The following is a 20,921-nucleotide window of genomic DNA, read 5'->3' on the forward strand; positions in this document are numbered from 1 at the left end:
AATTGATGAAACAGGTGGTAGCGCATCTCACATCAGAAGTAAACCTTTAGGAGCACAGTACACATGTGCTTCAGTATCTACAGTGACTTCCCATTACTTTTTTTAGCATAATTCAAGGCATTGTTTTTGACTGACAGAATATTTAATGGATCAGACTCTGTAGAACTGCTACCAGCCAGAGTAAACAGCACTGAACTACATAGACCCACAGTCTGACTTAGCACAAGGTAGATTCAGGTGGGCAGCCATATTGGTCTGAAGCAGCAGAACAAAGTTTCAGTCCAGTGGCACCATTGAGACCAACAAAGTTTTATTCAAGGTATGAGCTTTCGTGTGCACACACACTTCTTCAGATATACCTCAAATAAAACTGGAATCAAACTTAGCATAAGGTAGTTTCATGTGTTCATACTATCATCAGGAAAACATTTGCTGGTAGGGTTGCCAGCTCTGGGTTGGGAAATTCCTGTAGATTTTGGGGGTGGAGCCTGGAGAAGGTGGGGTTTGAGGAGGAACCTCAGAGGGGTATAATAGCATTGAGTTCACCTCAGCCATTTTCTCCAGCAGAACTGATCTCTGTAGACCACCTATAGTTCCAGGAGATCTCCAGACACCACCTGGAGAATAGTCGGTGACCCTATTTGCTGGCCAGGAAGTGTTCCATTCCAAGTAGCAAATCTACTCTTGAATAGGTACCCTAGTTTGCCACATCACACAGTAGGCAGGGTATTTGTTCATGATTAATTATTCTGCTGTTCTGCCTGGTGGTGAAGTGCACACCCACAAGAGCAGCAGAAGAATATTCTGAGGAGATACTAAGAAGAATGGCATCTTTCTGCTTTCCTGACAAGAATTATCATGTTAACAATCACTGTTGTTAGTAGTGTCTTGTTAAAAATGTAACCAAGTTACCAAGTGACAAAAATTAATTTGTAGCTAGTCTTGTCATAGATTTGATTAATTTTTCATCTTTAAACTTTTGAGAACACAAGTGCATTCATTCCAGAACAGCTGATCTGTACTCCACCTTGTATCACACTTCTTGTATCTGCCATTGACATCCTTCCCACAGTTCCCATAGGGATCTCCAGCAGCATTAACCCTCTCAAAGCAGATTTCAGGGGCTGGCCGTGCTCCTGGATGGAAGAGATTTATGTGACTGATTTGCATAGAAGATGGCAGCTCATTCAAATCTTTTACCCAGCTACATTTGTCTATGGCATTCGATGGGAAGCCATCAACATCTTCTTCAAAAGAGAAAATGGCTTCCCCCAAGGATAAAACATCAATAGTACTGGACACTGCTGTGAGGTGAGCTAGTGTGAAAAACACTAACAGCAGAATTGTACAATACTTCTTGAGGTCTACATGCAGTTTGCCTGGCAGCTTATCTCGACATGGAAATCTGTAATATTCAGTTTTATAAAAAAGATTCTAGCCCTAATGGCTGAGAAGAAAAACTCAAAAGAGATTCTTCACCCACATAACCTCTTAGGCAAGATGATGAGGATGAAGAGCTGCAGAGTGTATTATCTGGTAAAACCATAACATTTTAAAGGCAATTTTTTTTAATGTCCAGAGGTCAGAGGACACAATATGTGGTTGACCTTTTGACCTCTCCCTAGAACTACTGTGACACTGTAAACAAGTAGCTTATTGTCCTACCTTGGTGGAAGATCAGCAGGAGGTGAGGAAGAAGCTGCACGAAAGTTTCAAAGGAAAATTCTGAAAGTCTAATTGAGAACTCAGCTGTCTCTAACCCCACAGAAGGAAGAAGACAGCATCTAACTGGAACTACATATAACTGTGCAGATATCAATTCTGACCCTCTGTGTGACCCCTTTGCTGACAAATTATATATTTTATGTTATTTAACACAGAGCTTGTGTTTTCTGTTAACTCCCATTTTTTCCTACTTTTCAGATAGCAAAAATTAAGGTACATATTACTAAGGTAGGATCTGGAGCACCAGCTTGCACTTTTATCTCAATTATTGGGTATATTTACAATTTTGCCCGTAAAAAGTTAAGGCAGTTTTAACTTTTAAATTCCATAAGTATGTCAAGTATTGCAATTGTATGTGCTATATAAGTTATAAATGATGCATTTTTGTTGTTAAAGCAGTAACATTTAGGTTTGATAAGTGTGGTAAGAAATATTGAAAGATGGAAGTATTTGGGTTTAAAATGAACCAACTAAGTTATGAATTCCATATACAATATCTGGCTCTGCCCTGGCTAGAAAAAGAAAAAAAAACAGGCTTGACCTTTCTTTCACTGAATATGTACTCAACATTACATTCCCAGGCCCAGGGGCATGTGAGACTTTACAATAAGCAGCTGGCTTGGGAAGTGGCAGAACCCCAATAAAGATGTGTGGCCATTTGGACACCTGGCAAGATAACACTAGCTTCCTGAGAGACAGAGAGTTCACACACATACCCCGCTTTTCATCTCTCTAAACATCAAAGCACAGTTTATTTCCCTGATTGGGGGACACCTGGATGACACTGTATTGATCCCTTTGGACTTTTATTGTGTGAGACCAAGGAAACAATATTTCCTGTAATACAACCTCATCTTTTAGGAAGCAATTTTCAGATAGGCAATTTCCACTTCCATGCTAATCAACACCTGATATGATCATCAAAAAGAACTCCTCCTTTGATGTTGGGTTTAAAATACTGGTCCAGAGCCCACAGACTTCAGCTGAATCCGAAAGGATTCAGTTAGAGAGTGCCTCTCGACGCGCTTGCATGGGGTGGGAAAACTTTGTTTTGCATGTTTATTTTTCTATGTGTATGTTTAGGAACTAGGACTCTGAATGTTTTGCTATAATAAAGATAAGTTTTATTTTAAGAAGAGACTAGTGAATTCCAAGCTTGCACTTCTGCCTTTGGTACGGGGCGACACTCAGGAGGCACACACGAACTGAGGGGAGGGGGAAGTGTGGGTGACAGGGTTAAACACACACCCACACATCCAAAATTCTTACAACAATAAGAAAGTATTGCATATATTTCAATCCCCCCAAAAAAAATTAACTAGGAAAAAATTGTTTGTTTTCCCCATGATTTCAAAATTTTACAAGCAAAGTTTGAGTCCAGTAGTACCTTCAACACCAACAAAGTTTTATTCAAGCCATAAGCTTTTGTGTGCATGCACACTTCTTCAGATTAGAGATGCCAGACCCCCTGGTGGGGGGTCTCTGGCTTTCAGCACCCACTTCTCTGCCATCAGGGAATTACTCCCCCCCCCAATAGGGAGGATCACTGGAAATTAAAGTTATGTGCCTATGTGACCTGGAAGTGATGTAGACACGTCAGGGGCAACATTCTGGCTACTGGGCAAAACTCTATGGTAGAAGCTAATTCTATCATAGAGTTTTGCCCAAAAACCAGAGCATCACACCCTGACATGCCTACATCACTTCTGGGTCATGTAGGTATGTCATGTTAATTTCTGGGGTACTTCCATGCTCCTGGTAAGTGTACCTGCCATCCGCCACCAGCTGCTCCAAGGAGCCTGGCAATCCTACTTCTGCCAGTATAACCTGCACTAATGGTTCGGATCCTATGTAGCCCAAAACATGCCCCAAAATGCTGTCTCTGGAAAATGGGGAACCCCCAGGAATAGCTTAGGGTGGAATCAAGTTCTCCCACAGGAGAAAAGAATCAGTAAAAATCACCCCACTCATTGCAGCTGCAGAAATCTAGGAAGGATCCATGACAGCAAATGTCCTCTTCAATTCATCTATTCAAAGTTCTGTATTCTACTGCATACAGCCACAGCAGACTCTGAATGGAGAGGCCACAGCTACATCTTCTCCTGTTACACCATTTTGATTACTTATTATTATTATTATTATTATTATTATTATTATTATTATTATTATTAACTATATTTATTGTCTACGTTTCTCACTGAGTTTCATGGCAGATTACAAAATATAAAAGTCAATTCAAAACAAACAGAAAATACCTCCATGAACAATACAGTAGAACCTGGATGACAGACTTGGAAAACAATACAAACAACCAAAACAGTTTAAGGCACTGAGAGACAATAAAGCAGAAAGCGTAGAAGACAATGTAGTAAAAGGAAGGTGATACATACAATAAACAACTACATTAACCTCCAGTACATTACAGTCCTTCCAGTCAGTATATTATAGTGGGAAGAATCTGCTGCCTCATTTCCCCAGATCACATGACAGAAAGACCCCAGTCTGGCACATTCCCTTATTTGGGAAAAGCTTCCTTACCATTTCCCCAGAGCTGCAAGCACTGCTGTTCATATGTGAGGCACATCCCACTGTAGCAATAGGCTCTCCCACTGGCACATGGGGTACCATCCAATTGGTAGAAGTTTGCAGGGCAGAATGGTGATTTGCCTGTACAATATTCTGGTAGATCACAGGGCCTAGCCTGCTCCCTGCAAAGAGTCCCTGGAGAAATCATCTAAAGAGAGGAGAATAAATTAATACGATTTGTTCAGCCTGGAATTACCACAAATGCCATGAAATGAAGGTTCCCATACATTTCTCAAAACATTGTGGGGGACCCTTGCAGTGGAAAAGACCCACTGCCAGAAGTGTTCATTAAAAAGCACCTTCGTCAGCTTAGGCCTGTCTGAAACAGGTCCCCAGTCCTTTGTTGAGCTCTTCTCATTTGCAGTTGTCCCCTTCTTCAGTAAAAAAACAAAACCTCGACCATTCTAACCTCACCTTGGCTGCTCTTCCAGTGCTGGTTGGCTCTCTGATATTCTGTACTCACTGCCTGCACCTTGACCTCTCCACTCAGTGGCAGAGTATGCATATGCACTTGTTATGCAAAAGGTTCCAAGTTCCATTTTTGAAATTTCCAGTTTAAAGCAAAAAAAAAAAGTCTCAGCCAGCAAGATGGGAAAAGACCTGAATCACTGGAGAGCTGCTGCCACTGGAGGAGAATACTGGGTCAGACAGACAAATGGATTAACACGATATCATAATGATATCTGGACTTCTATAACACTTTCATTTCAAAACCTTAAAGCAGATTTCAAACTATTTTAAACAGGGCTATTTGGGGGCAGGAACGCACAGGGACGGAGTTCCGGCTGGCTACCAAGTTGGCCACGCCCAGCAGGAACTCATTAGCAGGGGTCATTTCGTAGAAAAAGAGCTGGGGGGACTCATTAGCATAACTCATTAGCATATGCCACACCCCCTGACATCACCGGAAGTGTGTCCTCCCCACAGCCGGCGGCGACCTCCAGCGGGCACCAGCAGGGAGCTCCAGGCCCCGCCCTCCCGCACCTCACCCGGGGGGATGGCGTCCCCCCGCGTCCCCCCCAAATGACCCCTGCTCATTAGCATAATAGTCCACACCCAACAGCAGAAACTCATTAGGATTGGCTACATTAGGGGTGTGTGGCCTAACATGCAAAAGAGCCCCTGCCACAAAAAAAGGCCCTGGGTTTTGACAACAAACAAGGTAAACAGAATAGCAAGCAAAAGATCGGTGTGGCTGCATAACCACACTTCTGGTAACATGGGGGTGTGGCCTAATATGCTAATGAGTTTCTGGTGTTGGGTGTGGCCTATTATGCTAATTAGTTCCTGCTGGGCTTTTTCTACAAAAAGATCCCTGATTTTAAATATCCATAAAATATCCTCATTAACGTATACATACACTATATATATAAAACTGAAGAGGGGTAAGCCTTGTTAGTCTGTTACAGCAAAATTAAAAGAGCAGTTAGTTTAAGTTGTTTAAGATAGTTCCATGGAACTATACAGTACAGAGTGCAACAGAACAGAACACTAAACCCTACAAAGAAAACTCTCTGTGTTCCTAAGGGCATGCTTTTCCTTTCCAGGTGCTGGGGGCCCTTCAAGCAAAAATTGGGGTCATTAAACTGGTAACACAATCAAGTATGGTATATTCTGAGCCCTGCTAGGCCAGTTGCTTTTTCTGAAAGACAAGCTTGGTGCTCATAGTCCTCCCTAATCATAGGGTGGCGCCAGTATAAGTCCAAACAGGTGGCTTGAGGGACTCCTCAGAGGATATGTGATGAAATAGGTGGCTCTCTCAAGTCTAGCCTACGCATACCAGCACCTGTAGATTTCACTCCACAATCTGCCATAAAAATTCTGTAAGCAAAAGAATTTCAAACAAGTGGCTGGCAACCACTGTAGGATACAATATATTTCATGAAACTCTAGAATGCAGAAATATGCTAGTGTGTGTACTGTAAAATCTGCTTCCAAACATAATACATTATTAGCAGCTCATGAGTCTAAGATAAATTTCAGCTGAAGTGATACTGGATGGATTCACAGTACCATTCTTTCTACAGCAAGGAGGGTTTCTCTAGTCATATAATGACGAACTCCCAATACAGACCGATTCTCATTTCATAGTTTTAATTCTAAGAGTCTTCATAATATGGGTTGACAGGCAGGCTAAATATATACAATAAACAAGACTAGAAGTAGGCAAATGAAGAATTGACAGGGATATTTTCTACTCAATATGAGAAATTTCAGTTTTCTCCCTGATATATTTTGGCCCTCAAACCCACAGGATTGCTAGGTGATAATCTAAAGGACTGCCTTTCTTTGCAGTAACTGAAACTGGCATAACAGGACTCGCTAATAGTACTATCAAACTGCCTGATTTGCTTATCCATGGTAAAGCTATGAGCATTTTCAGTGGCAGCTCCTGTCAGGAGGAACAGGCTTCCAGAGGAAGTGCATAAGGCATCATTATTATCTTTCTTTGGGGTATGTAAGACAGAGCTCTTCCGTACACTCCTCAGTCAATCATTTCAATCTCACTACGTTCTGCAAGATCCGCAAACAGTACTGTTGAACAGTATGGATAGACAGATACAGATGATATAGATAGATATATTCTTTGTATACCACCTTGAACCATGAAGAGATATTTTTAAATGAATAAAATGTATCAAGGACAGTAGATGCCATAACCGGCAGAATTTAAGGAAACACAGCCTTTTGTGGTGCCCAAACTTTGGAATTCCCTCCCCAGGGGAGTTTGTCTGTCTCACCCACTGGTGGGCCACTCCTGTGGCCCACCAGTGGGTGAAGACTTTTTTGTTTGCTTGGCATATGCCCATTAACTCTTATTGGCTCTCCTCCCCGGCTCTATTGTTATGTGTGTGCTTCATGTCTGTATATATTTTTACTGACGTTTAAATATTTTATATATATCTTACTTTAAATGCTGTATTAATGATTTAAATGCTTTGATGTTCGCCACCTTGGGGACTCTACTTGGGTGGAACTATGGCAAAGAAATATTATAAATAAACAGACACTTAAGCACATGTGCTCTGTTTGCAACTGACAGTGCTACATATGCTTTTTCTGATTAAATCTGGCTAGTTTTCAGGCTTGAGTTTACAAAGTGAAGATGGCCTCAAGTGAATTTATATACCCTTCCCTCTCTTATTAATTATTGTCCTGTACACAGAATGACAAACCATTGTTTTCTTGTGTCATAGATGAAGGAAGCAAGAAACCCCACCTTACACTGGTGACAGCAAGTTCCATGAGCACACTCAGCACCAGGCTTCAGAGAGCAATTAGCAGCATTGCAGCAAGGATTATTACACTCCTGAGGGAGAAATGAGAGACATGTTGTGTTTACGTGATATTCTGAACGTAACACACCAGAAAGCATCAGAATGTTTTTCACTGTGTGCTGCAATTACCAGTGCTACTTATCTTCCTTACAAGTTTCACAAAGAACCTAAAACAAGCTCCCAATCATGTTTTCCATTCATACCACTACCAGCATAGTGTGTTTGAGTTAAGTGCTGCCAACGACAACAATATTCAAATGAGGAAAATCAGAGAGAGGAGAGGACCCTGTCAGGCACCCCTCCGCTTTGCCTGGACCCAGCTTGGATTCAAGAGCTACTCATTTTAGCTTCCAACTGCCACTACTAAGATCAATGTGCAGATACGGAAAGCGGCCAAACCAGGCCACCCACATACAATTTCTATGTACTCGGTTTTATAAATTAACCAAAAGAAAAAGGGTGGGGGAGTGGAACCAAAAGGGACCGATGAGGACTGAGTATACTACAGGATATGGAATATTGGAAGGAAAAAGGGAAATCAGCCTGCTCAAGAAGCCCCTGTGAACCTAAAGAATCCTGGAGTGAAAAAATTGGGGAATGAGATGGGATTTCCAATTTGTTCCCTTCTTACATATGATTCCTTGTGGGCTCCAGTGTGACACTATATACAATAGTAATAGCCATTCAGCAGATGATGAAAACAGTGAAACCAGGCCATTCATGAACAAGGTCCAGGTCTCTATGAACTCCAAGTATCTCCAAGTACACAGAAAAATATAACTTAGCCATTCATGAACAAGGTCCAGGTCTCTATGAACTCCATATCTCCAAGTACACAGAAAAATATAACTTAGCCAGAAGGAAAAAGGGGGTGGTGGGAGGATGCAGCCTCTGAGGAAGCAAGTTGAACCTACCTTGGCCGTAAATGTACACAAAAGACATGAATTGAATTGAATTTTTATTGTAACAGCGATTAGCCAGCAATATAAAACCAGAAAAAATAAATTACAATGGCCAAATAGTAAAATTTCCAAAATTCAGCAAGGTAAAAGGTGCTAACAATATAAACTTTACATTTGTTAAAACCAAACTAAGAGTGCGCTGCCATAAAACACAGTATAGTATAAAAGAATAAAACATATTACCAAAGGGAACGGTACGAGTTAAAATCAACAGTCCTAACCCGAGTGCCAACCATCATGCTGATGCGCTTCTACCACCAAGGAACAAAATTTCGCAATCTGATAGAGCGCTGTGTGTTCAAGGTTAAGAAACAAGTTCTCCACCTTGTCCTGATCTGAAGTGCCTGCCAGAAGGGGATTAATAAGTTTAGTACGAGCCTCTTCAAATACCGGGCATCTTAGGAACACATGTTCCTGAGATTCAATCTCCCCCAACGCACACAAGCATAGCCTCTCTGTTCGGGGTATTTTTTTAAATTTACCCTCAAGAACTGCAGAGGGTAAGGCCGAGCATCTGGCCAGAGTATATGCCCTCCTAAGTTTACGTGACTCCAAAACGTTAAGATATGGGGCCTGCGCAACGATGTATTTAATTCTAATTGGCGCTATAAATGTTGGGGACACCTGTAGATCTAATTGACGTTCGGTATCCTTGATCCTCTGTCTTATTTCTAACTTAGCTCGGTCCCTACCCATCTCCAAAAGCGCTAAGGGAGAATACCCCAAGAGCGAGATTTTCCGCTTAACAGAAATCAGCCAATTAGATTCAAAGGCATCAGACAGAATCAGGGGCACTAGTCCACATGGGTTCAAATTGATCTTCAGCCAATAGAAGATGGAGTATAAGGCAATCATGGCTTCAACCTTCAGCATGCCAGTCTCTAGCCGTACCATTGCGTTGGATACGCATCTCGGAACTTGGAGCACTGCTCTCAAAAATTTCGATTGGACTAGCTCCAAAGGAGCATAGCTAGATGGAGGCGCTCCAAGCAGCGTTCCGTAGAGCATCTGGGCAAGTGTTTTGGCCTTGTAAAGTTTTAAAGCTGGTGGTACAAAATAGCCCCCTTGGGAGCTAAAAAACTTAAGAATGCCATGAGAGGATTTTTCACCCGAGCAAGCAGCTGCCTGGCTATGGGCAGTCCTAGATCCAGAGGCTTGGATGATCATGCCCAGATAGCGAAAACTAGCTACCTGTTCGAGGTTCTGCCCATTTACCCTCCACTTCCTTAGTTTGGGTCTCTTGCCAAAGGCCATCACCTTTGTCTTTGTATAATTTATATCCAGCTCCTGCTCATTGCAATAGCAAGAGAACTTCTTAATTGCCCTTCTCATTCCAATTGGGGTTCTAGAAAGAATAACAGCGTCATCAGCATATAACAGTATCGTGATAGAGCGCTGAGCCAATTTGGGGGGATGAAGATCTGCATCATCTAGGTACCCAACAACATCATTGAGGTAAAAATTAAATAGAGCAGGAGCTAGCATACAGCCTTGCCTAACTCCCTTTAAGGTGGGAATTCCAGCAGTCAAGTGCCCCAGCCTGGAATATCTAACCCTCAAAGATGTATGTTCGTGGAGGGCACGAATGAGGGCTAGAAGTCTCCTATCTATTGAGCACAAAAGACATGTCAGGCAATCAAAAACAGACCAAGTTATATATTCTAGTTACAGGTACCTTCAACGAACAATGAAGTTGGTCAGCCTACTTCATACCTGAAGAAAGAACATAAGCCTCCCAGGTGTAAGAGAAGACCTTTGGCAGGCTGAAGAGTTTCCTCAAATAGACATTAACAAGGTCTCCTGACCTTTTAAGCTGGTGCAGAGAGACAACCCAAAACTCTTGAAGCAGACCACACATAGTTCCAGTTTTCTCTCACACATGCACTTTACCTATATTACAGACCATACTTTTTATTTTTATTTAATTTAGCATTATAATATTCTTTTTAGGCATGAGGAATTTAGACTAGCATTCCCTTCTGAACATGAAGTCTATGAAATCCATGCAAGAGTTACCTCCACTTCTCCACAATCACATTCTTCTCCTTCTTCCAAGTAACCATTTCCACATCTCTGTCCTTCATATAAGGTCTTGGTATCTGGCATATTGTAAAGGCACATCCCTCCACCAGACTGCATATATCTGTTTAGTTCCTTCTTATTGCACCAATTGAACACCTTGGGGAATGGATGCCTGAAAATAAGCCAGTGCAGAATACCACAATACTTCATTTGATCATCACTTTTCATATCACAGTGGAATAAGAAAACACTCTGATACCAGAAATTGTCAAAGAATAAGTCTACTTATGGAGAAAAGTTCTATCTTCTCTGCCATGGTGAAAAGGCAAGATGTCCATGTGTAACTGTAGATGTTATATGCAGACAATCTATCTTTGATTATATACTGTAAATTTGTCATTTATTATTTTGTTTAATGTTGCTGCTGTGATTTGTTCTGTTGTTTGGATTTTGTTGGGATAAGTATTTTAATCTTCTAAATCACCTTGAGTAGTAGAAAGATGGGTATAAATATTGTAAATAAGTAACAAGAAAAGTAACATAGGGTTGTTGCTTCTAAATAAAGGGAAGAGAAGGCCTACCAAGAATGCATTTCTTTTTGGCTAAAGTTGGAATCCATCCTATGTAACACCTGAGTTCTATTAGATTGCAGTGCCAGGCTAGGATCTGGGAGACCCAGGTTCCAAACCCCAGTCTGCCACAGAAGCTTGCTGGGTGACCTTGGCCCAGATACATGCTGTCAGCCTAATTCTCATTGAGTTGTTGTGTGGATGAAATGGAGGGGATGAGATGATGTAAGCTGTTGTGTCGTGTATAGATTTCATTCATGAGTTTCAAATATGTGCCTGTTTGGTCATTTTTTGAGAAGCTCAAAATATGGTAGGTAGATACATACTGGCTGTTCAAGGGTAGGGAGACCAGTAAACTCATTGGGGTTTGCCTCAGGGGGGAGAAAAGACGCCACATGTTTTGAATGTCACCCTGGAAGTTTGCCCCTTCAAAGAGCCATTACAACAGCAGGGAGGTTCAGGGGGAGGCAGGTCCCAGGGAGGACTCTTCACAAGAGGACACCAGAGGGCATCTGCAGCTTGTCAGGGTACCTTTAAAATCAGCTGGCAAGTGGCTTGTGAGGATGGCACCGGGCTGCTACCATTAGGCTTGCCAAGTCCCCCTGGGGGGCGGGAAAACCCCCACCCCAGAGGCCTGTTCCCCGCCGCTGGTGGATCGGGCCCCAGGGGGAACCCCACCCCGACGTGTACGTCACCCAAAAGTGACTTGATGGCGCCGGGCACGCTGTGGGCAGGGCCACAGTCATCTGAGGGAAAACTCTATGGTTTTCCCTCGGATGATCGTGGCCCCGCCCCAGCGTGCCCGGCGTCGTCACATCACTTCCGGGTGACGTGTGTGCAGCGCGCACACGCACACTCCAGCCGCCAGCCAGGAGTCCCCTGCTGTGGCAAGAAAATGATTTGGGAACCCTAGCTACCATCCACAGGCTGTGAGAGAGGGAGCAGGAAAGAAAAGGAAGAACAAGGTGCAAGAAACCACCTCTTCTCTTAACTGTGGCCAGTGGGTAATGTCCATAGGTGACACTGGGAGTAGGATTGCTAACTCCAGGTTGGGAAATCCCTGGAAATTGAAAGACAGATTCTAGGGCGGGTGGATTTTGGGGAGAGGAGGGACCTCAGCATGGATATAATCCCAAAGAGTCCACTGCTGAAGCTGCCATTTCCTCCAGGGGAGCTGATCTTGGTAGTCTGGAGATCAGTTGTAAATGTGGGAGAACTCCAGCCCCCAACTGGAGGTTGGCAATCCTAACTGGGAGACAGGTTGATGGTGAGCCCCCAAAACCCCTCCCATACACTGATCATAGACCAAACTATAATTCAGAGCAAATTTCTTAGCTAGGTTTAAATGAAGTCGAGCACAACCGTGCAGCCCAACTTAATAACAGTGAACACTGTGGAATGCTAACGTACCCGGTTGCGGCAGCCATGATGCATCCTCCATCCTTAGCACTGGCAGTGCAACAGCCAACTGAATCATGACTCATGCCAAAGTTATGTCCCATCTCGTGTGCCATGGTGGCTGCAACTCCAATGGCATTATCAGAATGATCCTGTCCAGGCACAGAATAAAGGGTCAGAGGTCGCATATGTTGAATAAAGCTGTTTGCAATAACAACAATGTGGTAATTCCACATCATCTCGTACATGCTTGCCTGTTTCCTGCCAGGGGATCCCCTGCCCCCAACTCCTGTTTCCCACTGCTGCTCCACTGTTACAGAAATCACCATTGGGTGACACTGCGACATCACTTTGGGGGACACCAGGAATGGATATTGACTCTATGTTTTACTACAGAGTTTACTGCAATACCTTCATTATTGCCTGACTAGGACTGCTAGGCCATGCCTGGCTAATGGTGGGTGGCTCAGGGATGAATACCTGGGAGGGGCCAAGACACCCTGTGCACTGCTATGTCACTTCTGGGGAAAACCTGATAAAACCTTAAAGTTTGAAGAGATCCCTAGAGCCACCCTATGTCAGTTCCAAGTTTTCTCCAGAAGTGACTTAGCAGAGCACAGGACACCAACTTCAAAAAAAAATTCTCCCATTGCTGTTTGGAGCAGTGATGGGCAAGGACAGCTGCCAGCAGAAGGCCTCCCACCATAGCAGGAGACCTGGCGGCTCTATGCCTGATGGTGCCCCCTCTCCCCACAATGCCTACCAGTTGCCAGCCACTGGCTGACAATCCTAACCTGGTTCCAAAACAGTTCAGAACTGTATTGGAACAGAGGCAAGGCCTGGTCTGGGCCCTGCTAGATCATAACCAGCCATAGCCAACAAATAGGGTTGCCAAACCCCCCGGTTTGGCAGGGGTCCCCTGCTTTTGGGGGGCTTCTACCTGCTGCTGGCTAGCTGGCCGCCGGGGAAACCCCATCCCCAACCCCGAACACCCACAGCCACCCCTCCTGAGAGAGAAGAGGGAGAGGGGTGCGTGGGGGGGGACACACCAGCTCCTTTAAGTGCAGGAAGCCAGCGTTTCCCAGAGAGGAGGGAGAGGGGTGCGTGGGGGGGGGGGAACGCCAGCTCCTTTAAGTGCAGGAAGCTGGCATTTCCCACACACCCAATCTCTGTCGGGTGCGCGGGGCGGGGGGACACAACAGCTCTCTGTACTTAAAGGGGCCCCATTAAATGCAGGGAGCTGGCAATGGAAGTTTCTAGTTCACAAGAGGACTTGTCCTCTTATCCCATGATTACTGAATTTACTTAGGAGCCTTTGATGAGGAACTTCATCAAAGCTTTCTGGAAGTCTAGGTAAACAACATCTACTGGGTCACCCCTGTCCACATGTTTGTTCACTCCCTCAAAGAACTCTAAAAGATTAGTGAGACAAGATCTTCCCTTACAGAATCCATGCTGATTCTTCCTCAATAGCTTTTGTTCATCAATGTGCCTACTAATTCTTTCTTTAAGAACGGATTCCACCAAATTACCATGTATCAACATTACCATGTATCAACATTTCCCAGATCTCCTCTGGAACTTTTTTTTAAAGATGGGGTTACATTAGCTACCTTCCTGTCCTCAGGAATAGAGGCAGATTTTAGTGATGGATTGCATTTTTCTCCAAAAGATCCACAAGTTCACATCTGAGTTCTTTCAGAACTCTTGGATGTATGCCATCTGGGTCTGGTGATTTGATAGTTTTTAATTTGTCCATCAGTTGTGGGACTTTCTCTCTCATCACCTCAATCTGACTCAGGTCTTTTGACACCCTTCCTGAAATCAGTAGTTCTGGAGTGGGCAAGCACCTCTCATCTTCCACAGTGAAGACCAAGGAAAAAATGCACTCAGCTTCTCCACCATTTCCCTATCATCCTTTAGTTATCCTTTTACCCCTTGGTCATCCAAGGGCCCCACTGCCTCCCTGGCTGGGCTTCTGCTTCTAATATATTTGAAGATGGCTACAGGACATACAAGTTTACCAGGGGAGAGAGTTCCAGAGCTTTGGTGCCATAACTGACAAGGTCCTCTCCTTCATGTCGACCAGTCTAAACTCTGAAAGGGGATGTGGAATGGTATAGTATAATCTGACATCCTCAGATCTTGGAAGCTAAGCAAGGACACCGCTGCTTAATTACTTGCCTTGAAAACCCCATGGGGTTGACATGAATCAGCTGCAACTTGATGGCACTTTACCCAGGAAGCTTTGTATAGCAACTATCACAAAAATAAATAGCAATACTAACTTGATCTTTATTTTCATGCTTGTTGTAAGATAGCTTCTGGTGATGTGAGGGGGTGTGGCATATGCAAATAAGTTATAGCAAAAAACATAAATACAATAAAATTTTCTTCAAATACATTAGAAGCAGAAGCCCAGACAGGGAGGCAGTGGGGCCCTTGGATGACCAAGGGGTAAAAGGATTACTAAAGGATGATAGGGATAAGATGTGGTTTTAGCCAGACTGGTGGCCAGATTAGCCAGCCTGGTGGCCCTGGTAAGGACAGAAAGGCAGTGCCAAGGTTTCTCTCTCTCATCCCAGTCCAGGGATGGGGGGAGAAACCAAGCGTTCTGGAACAATTAAACAAACTCCAGGAGAATGTCTGTACACTCTCCCGGCTTTATCGGTAGTCTGCCACCAGGATCTCTTATTAACCAGTCCCATGCCACAGCTCAGGAGCAGAGATCCCAAACTCCTTCTTGCTTTATTGGACTGACTCAGTTTACCAGTGCTGCACCAGGGCTGCAAACAATTAAGTACCACAGTGGTAGCCTCCTTAGGCGAACGGCTTTAGACACAAGATTCAGTCTTAGAGATCAGGTTGCAACAGAGAAAACAGGTCCAGATAATATTGATTATATATTATCTTTATTCAGTGCACAAGCATGCATATAACATGAGACTAGCAAAAGATAAGAAACAAAAGATATCTATAGCTTGTTCAGCTCTAGCTACACGATAGAGGTAATTCATAGTTACCAGGCTGGTGTGCAAATAGTCCAGGGTCTCACCAGGGAATCTTGAAGAGAAACCCCATGGTTTTGTGGGCAGCTAGTCCAGCTTGGCTGCCTAACAGTCTCACTCCATGTTAACAGCAACCAGTCAATCCAAAATAACTCTTTATTTCCAGAGAGGAATTCCCTCAACTCTCCTTACTCTCCTTTTCCCATATGGATCATTCCTGATATACCCCCCCCTCCATCACCACCAGGTATGGCCATTTACCCAATAGTGAGAGAGTGGGAAGGCGGTCCAATCTCTGGTTACCATACATTGTCAGGCAAGTTATGTTTTGATTGGCTTGGAGTTGGGCATCCCACTCCAGCCTCTTCTATTGACCATGTGTCATGTCAGGGAATGCTTTTGATGTGCTAATGTACTGGGTATAGCTCTTCCCATGCTTGGGAAAGTGCCGGCAAGTCACTCTCTCTTGGCAGAGGTGTCAAAGTGTCTTGTATATGGAGATGCGGCCTGGCCATCTGGCAAGCCATTTGCACAGGTGATAGGAATCACGCGGTAGTGTTACCAGCAAGGATTTTAGAAAAGCCTTTTTCTATACAGGCAGGGTATAAATCTTGTATATAAATAAATAAAAGTTTCAGTGAAGGGTTACTTAAACCCTTTTCTGCCCACCACTTTTCCATTCTAAACTGCACCCTCCCCCCAACCTTCACACAAAGCTTTTCTGCAATGGGGCTCTGAATGCATATGTGCTTACCTTTGGAACACGGGGTGGGAAGGAGAGATGTTTGCCAGATTAGCTGATAAACAGGAAAGGAGTTAAGAACCCCTCCACATCCACTAATACCAAAGGGCCTCTGGAAGTTTCTGGTTTAAAAGCTGTTGTCAGGGTAATATTAAATACATACCTGTGTTACATCTAGCTTGGCCCTTAAAATTGTCAGATCCTGTTTCAACATCTGGCCCCCTCTGGGCCTCTCAGCAGGGGCAACCCAGTGCCAGGGCCCAGCACGTGACTTCACCCCCCCTCTGCCAGACCTGCTCCACCTGTCAGTTACTGGGAGTTGGGGGGTGTACAGGGAGGAGCCCTGCAGTCGACGGAGGGACAGCGGTGGGGCAGCCGGGGAAAGTGGCACCAGGAAGGGAGTGACAGCCTGACCTGAGCAGTGCAGATGGAGTGCCCCAGCCACAGTGATGGGAGGGCAGCTGCCAGGGGGCATGCCCGAGCCTGGCCGCAGCACTGCCTATGGGGGCCCAGAGGGGTGCGGGTGGCAGGAAGCAAGGAGGTGGAACCAGCCGATGAGCAGACAGGGGAGATGCTGAGAGCCACAGGACCCGGTCCCATGGCAAGTCAAGGGGCTGCTTGGAAAGAGGTGAGGCCAGACGGGGGACAGCGCGGCGGCGTGCCTTCCATCACTGTCGGAGCGCCGCTCTGGCCTGCTTCAGCTCGAAATGAGCCTTGCTAACTTGCATTTTATTTGCCAAAGCCTGTGCTCCCTTTTATTTATCTCACTTGGACTAGCCCTCCACCACTTAAAGGAATCCTTCTTATCTTTTTCTGCTTCTGTGACTGTGTTGATTAAACATGCAGGCCTTTTTAAATATCTATCCGTGCCTTTCCTAACCTGCAGTATACATTTTATCTGATCTTCTAGGATTGTAGTTTTAAATCATCTCCAAGGTTCTTGAAGGGATTTGACCCTCCTTACCTTTTCTTTCAGTTTCTTCTTCACAAACCCCCTCATTTGAGAGAAGTTACCCCTTCTAAAGTTAAATGTGGTTGTGTTGGTCTTTTACGCCAACATCCTATTTACATAAATGTAAATGTACATAAATGTAAATAGCATTCTGGTCAATAGCATTATGCTCACTGTTCCCAACTGGTGCTATCATGTTTACATCTCTCACCAGGTCTTGAGTATTACTAAGGACTAAGTCCAGGATTGCCTCCTCCGTTATGTTCTGTGACCATCTGCTCCATGTCACAGTCATTGAGAGTATCTGTACATTCAAAATGATTTAATGTAATTTGAAAACTAATTCAGTTCCAGGTGAGCAAATGAAATCTATTTTTTTGGGCATACATCATTATGCTCTAAAATAGTTTTGGATTATAAACATACTTATTAAAATGACAGATGTGCAATCTTCCTGTGTCCTGGAAATACCAATATTATCTCAAAGCTACTCCATATACAAATTTTACTGATCTTTTTTTCTAAGGAAACAGATGCTAACTGTAACAGGTGACATCAAGCTGATTCAATCTGGCAATTTCTTTGTGGACTCAGCAGCTAGACTGGAATGGTGCCCTCACCTTTATATGCCAAATGCTACATATGGCTGCTGTTTTCATTTTTTTTTCCCCTTTATCAAAATATCATCTTTATGATTTTTTTAAAGTTATCAACGTATGTTTTAGAAGCTAGACTGTATTCCAAACAGCCTTGCAGGATCAGATCAACGGGCCACCTAGTCCTGCATCCTGTTTGTAATGATGGCCAGCCAGGTCAAGGAAGTTCCCAAGAGAACCTAAAGCAAAACAGTCCTCTCCCTTCTGCCTGTCCCTGGCATCTGTTATTCAACTGTACGACTCCTGAATAAGGAAGTTCCATTTAGCTATTATGGCTAATAATTGTTGGTAGATCTCCAAAACTTGTAGATCTCTTTTAAAATTTTCTGAGCCAATGGCCATCACCATATCTTGTGGTGGTTAATTCCGTTAGTCAGTTGTGCATTACATGAAGAACTACTTTCATTGATCTGTCCTGAAGCTACTGCCAAATCAATGCCATATGGTGAATTCTGATTCTGTTGACTGGAACAAAAGTGTACAAGGCACTGTGGACACAGACTTGCGCACCGCCGCAATCTTGCACCACTTCTGTTTCAAAGAGCCTGGCACACAACTTCCCAATAGCTGTTCTTTCTATGATTTCATTAAGAATCACTTACCATGTTCACTCCTCCAGACTGGTAGACAGAACACATGGCCATGAGGGGTGCCAAACCAATAGTAGTACCATGGAAAGCCATCCCACTGAAACACATTCGGGAATTAAAAAGAAATTAATTGCAAATAGAGTTGTTTTGTATACTGCTGATGCCAAACGATTCAGATGGTGTTTACACACAGGTGTAAAAGTAAATATCTAAATAATGTCTGTGATCGCTGCTTTTGTTAATTTTTTACATGCCTGTGTGAACCTTTCATAGGAAAGAGTGATAAGGCATGAAAGTTGTCACGGATATTTTTCAAACGTGAGTTGCATTCCTATAGATTACAACATTTATAATGAGTGGTTTTATAAGAACCATTCCTTTCATGTTTTGGATTTCCACAACAGTTCTTTCAATAGATGCAAGGAAGTACCTGTCAAGGGGAACAAAACTCACGTGGAATGCTGTATGTCCATGTATATAGACTATTAACTGGACAGTTTCCAAGATGATACTTTCCCTCTGTAGAATGTACTAAAATATAAAATGGGGATTGATCCTGTAGGACCAAGATATTCCAAACAATATGTGCAGATATTTGTGGAAAATACACATGTATGAGCAAATTAAGTGGAATATGCCATCATCACTATTAAAAGTGGGTGATCTATCCAATGGTGTACAAATATAATCTGACAAGTGTGGGATTCATAAATAATCACATTTCCCCACACCCTCTCTACTGCTTCATTTTCCTGTTTGCCTCCCCCTGGCAGTGCCTGCAGCCCCTCTATTTTTCTATTCAGCTTCCTTTTCTGTTTCACTCCTGGCTACCTCTGCCACCCTCATCACCCATCTTTTTCTGTTCTACTCCCCCATATTCAGAGTCCCCCCTTTGCTTTTTGTTCCTCCCCTCTGGTTTTACTTTCCCTTGTCCCATCTTTTACCTTTTTCGTACTTCTCCCCCCCCCACCACCACTGCTGGCTGGGCGTTGCCTGAAAACCCCGAGATGGTTGCTGAGATATCACAACATAGCCTCACAAGATCTCAGTGGAATCCTTTTCTTACAGAAGCAGGCATTGTTTCTAGGACTGTATGGTTTCATATGTTTCTGCAAATCTAAGGCTTCCCCAGGTTTGTAAAACAAAACCCCCTCTCTGTACATGGGCCCATTGTACAGATTTTTTGTTCCACAGTCTGTGGCTGTTGCTCAGAATGATATATAATCATTACTCTGTGTGATCATAAATTCATACCCTATAACTAGAACACAGGGTTCGAAGGATTGTGCTCTTCCTATAAAAACAACTTACGTGATCAGCTGAGCATTGTCATGCTTTTTATACTTCAGTTGTTTGCGCCTCCAAGCAAGAAAAGACCACAACGTTGAATGTGGGTTCGCAGAGATTTCACACTTATTGTGGTCATTCCAGACCTCAAGCCCAACCAAAGCAATCCGTATGTTCAAGGATTTGTAAAACTAAGAGATTGAAGAAGATAAGCGCTGGAGTTAGTAGCCTGTATCCTACTATTCCACTAAACAAAGTTTGAAGCCCTCCTTCTGCCTAAGGAGTTTTCCTCTAGTGGGACAGCCTCTTAAATTGGAGGAAGTTTCCTTACACTGGAGGATCTTCCTCCAGCCTGTGTTGGATACTGGTCAGTAATTTGGTTGCGCTGAACTCTTCCACTCCATTTTAGCTCCCTATTTAAACATCCAACATATTTTTCCTTACCCTGAAAGAATGAAGTTGAATCCAAACTAGCCCTTCTGCAGCCCTCCGTACTGCATCTTATACTGTCCATGAGTTTTCCCCAACCCTCAGAAGCAGCATTTCAGATATACAAGAGGCTACTGATTGAAGAGTGCAGGGGGAAAAATCTACTCCGTGAGCAGAGCTCTTCTCACAGTTGTCAGATCCAATCCATAATCAGGTAGAAAAGGTTTTAGAAAAGGTATTCCCAAGGCCTGTTTGACTGAGTTCTTTCTGATTCTTAGGGCCGAACCAAGGGTTGCCAGCTCTCAGTGGGGAAATACCTGAAGATTTTGGGGGTGTAGCCTAGGGAGGGCAAGGTTGGGTGAGGAGAGGGACTTCAGCAAGCTACAATGCCATAGAGCAGGGGTGGCCAAACTGCGGCTCAGGAGCCACATGTGGCTCTTTCACACACATTGTGCGGCTCCCAGCAGGGCAGCTGGGGAGCTGAAGGGGAGGCATACTTTTTCTCCCTCCCATCTATTTGTTTTCTTTGTTTCTCTCTCTCTCTTTCCACCTCTTTCATTCTTTCTTTCCACCTCTCTCTTTTTCTCTCTCTCTTAGACAAATAAATATCATTAGCAAAAATATCATTGGACAAATAAATATTATTATCAATATCTGTTTTTACCCCTTTTGTTTTTATTTCTGGCCGTCTCATTTAATGTTAATAAAAAAGCAAAT

The 20,921-nt window shown here is 43.6% G+C and overlaps 1 protein-coding gene across 1 annotated transcript in view; it reads right to left on the reverse strand.

Annotated features, from left to right (window-relative positions):
* Positions 1–20,921, reverse strand: part of ADAM19 (ADAM metallopeptidase domain 19) — a 50,111-nt gene that overhangs the window by 12,073 nt on the left and 17,117 nt on the right. Inside the window, exons 7-13 of the mRNA XM_015428325.1 lie at positions 19,800–19,966; positions 18,501–18,585; positions 12,553–12,692; positions 10,568–10,745; positions 7,532–7,621; positions 4,264–4,459; positions 1,028–1,136 (exon numbers count right to left, since the gene is read on the reverse strand). Of these exons, the coding sequence (XP_015283811.1) occupies positions 1,028–1,136; positions 4,264–4,459; positions 7,532–7,621; positions 10,568–10,745; positions 12,553–12,692; positions 18,501–18,585; positions 19,800–19,966 (965 nt within the window). The remainder of the gene's footprint in view (positions 1–1,027; positions 1,137–4,263; positions 4,460–7,531; positions 7,622–10,567; positions 10,746–12,552; positions 12,693–18,500; positions 18,586–19,799; positions 19,967–20,921) is intronic.

The sequence above is a fragment of the Gekko japonicus genome, unplaced genomic scaffold (genome assembly GCF_001447785.1).
Source record: "Gekko japonicus isolate JY-2015 unplaced genomic scaffold, Gekko_japonicus_V1.1 scaffold635, whole genome shotgun sequence".
NCBI classification, from domain to species: Eukaryota; Metazoa; Chordata; class Lepidosauria; order Squamata; family Gekkonidae; genus Gekko; species Gekko japonicus.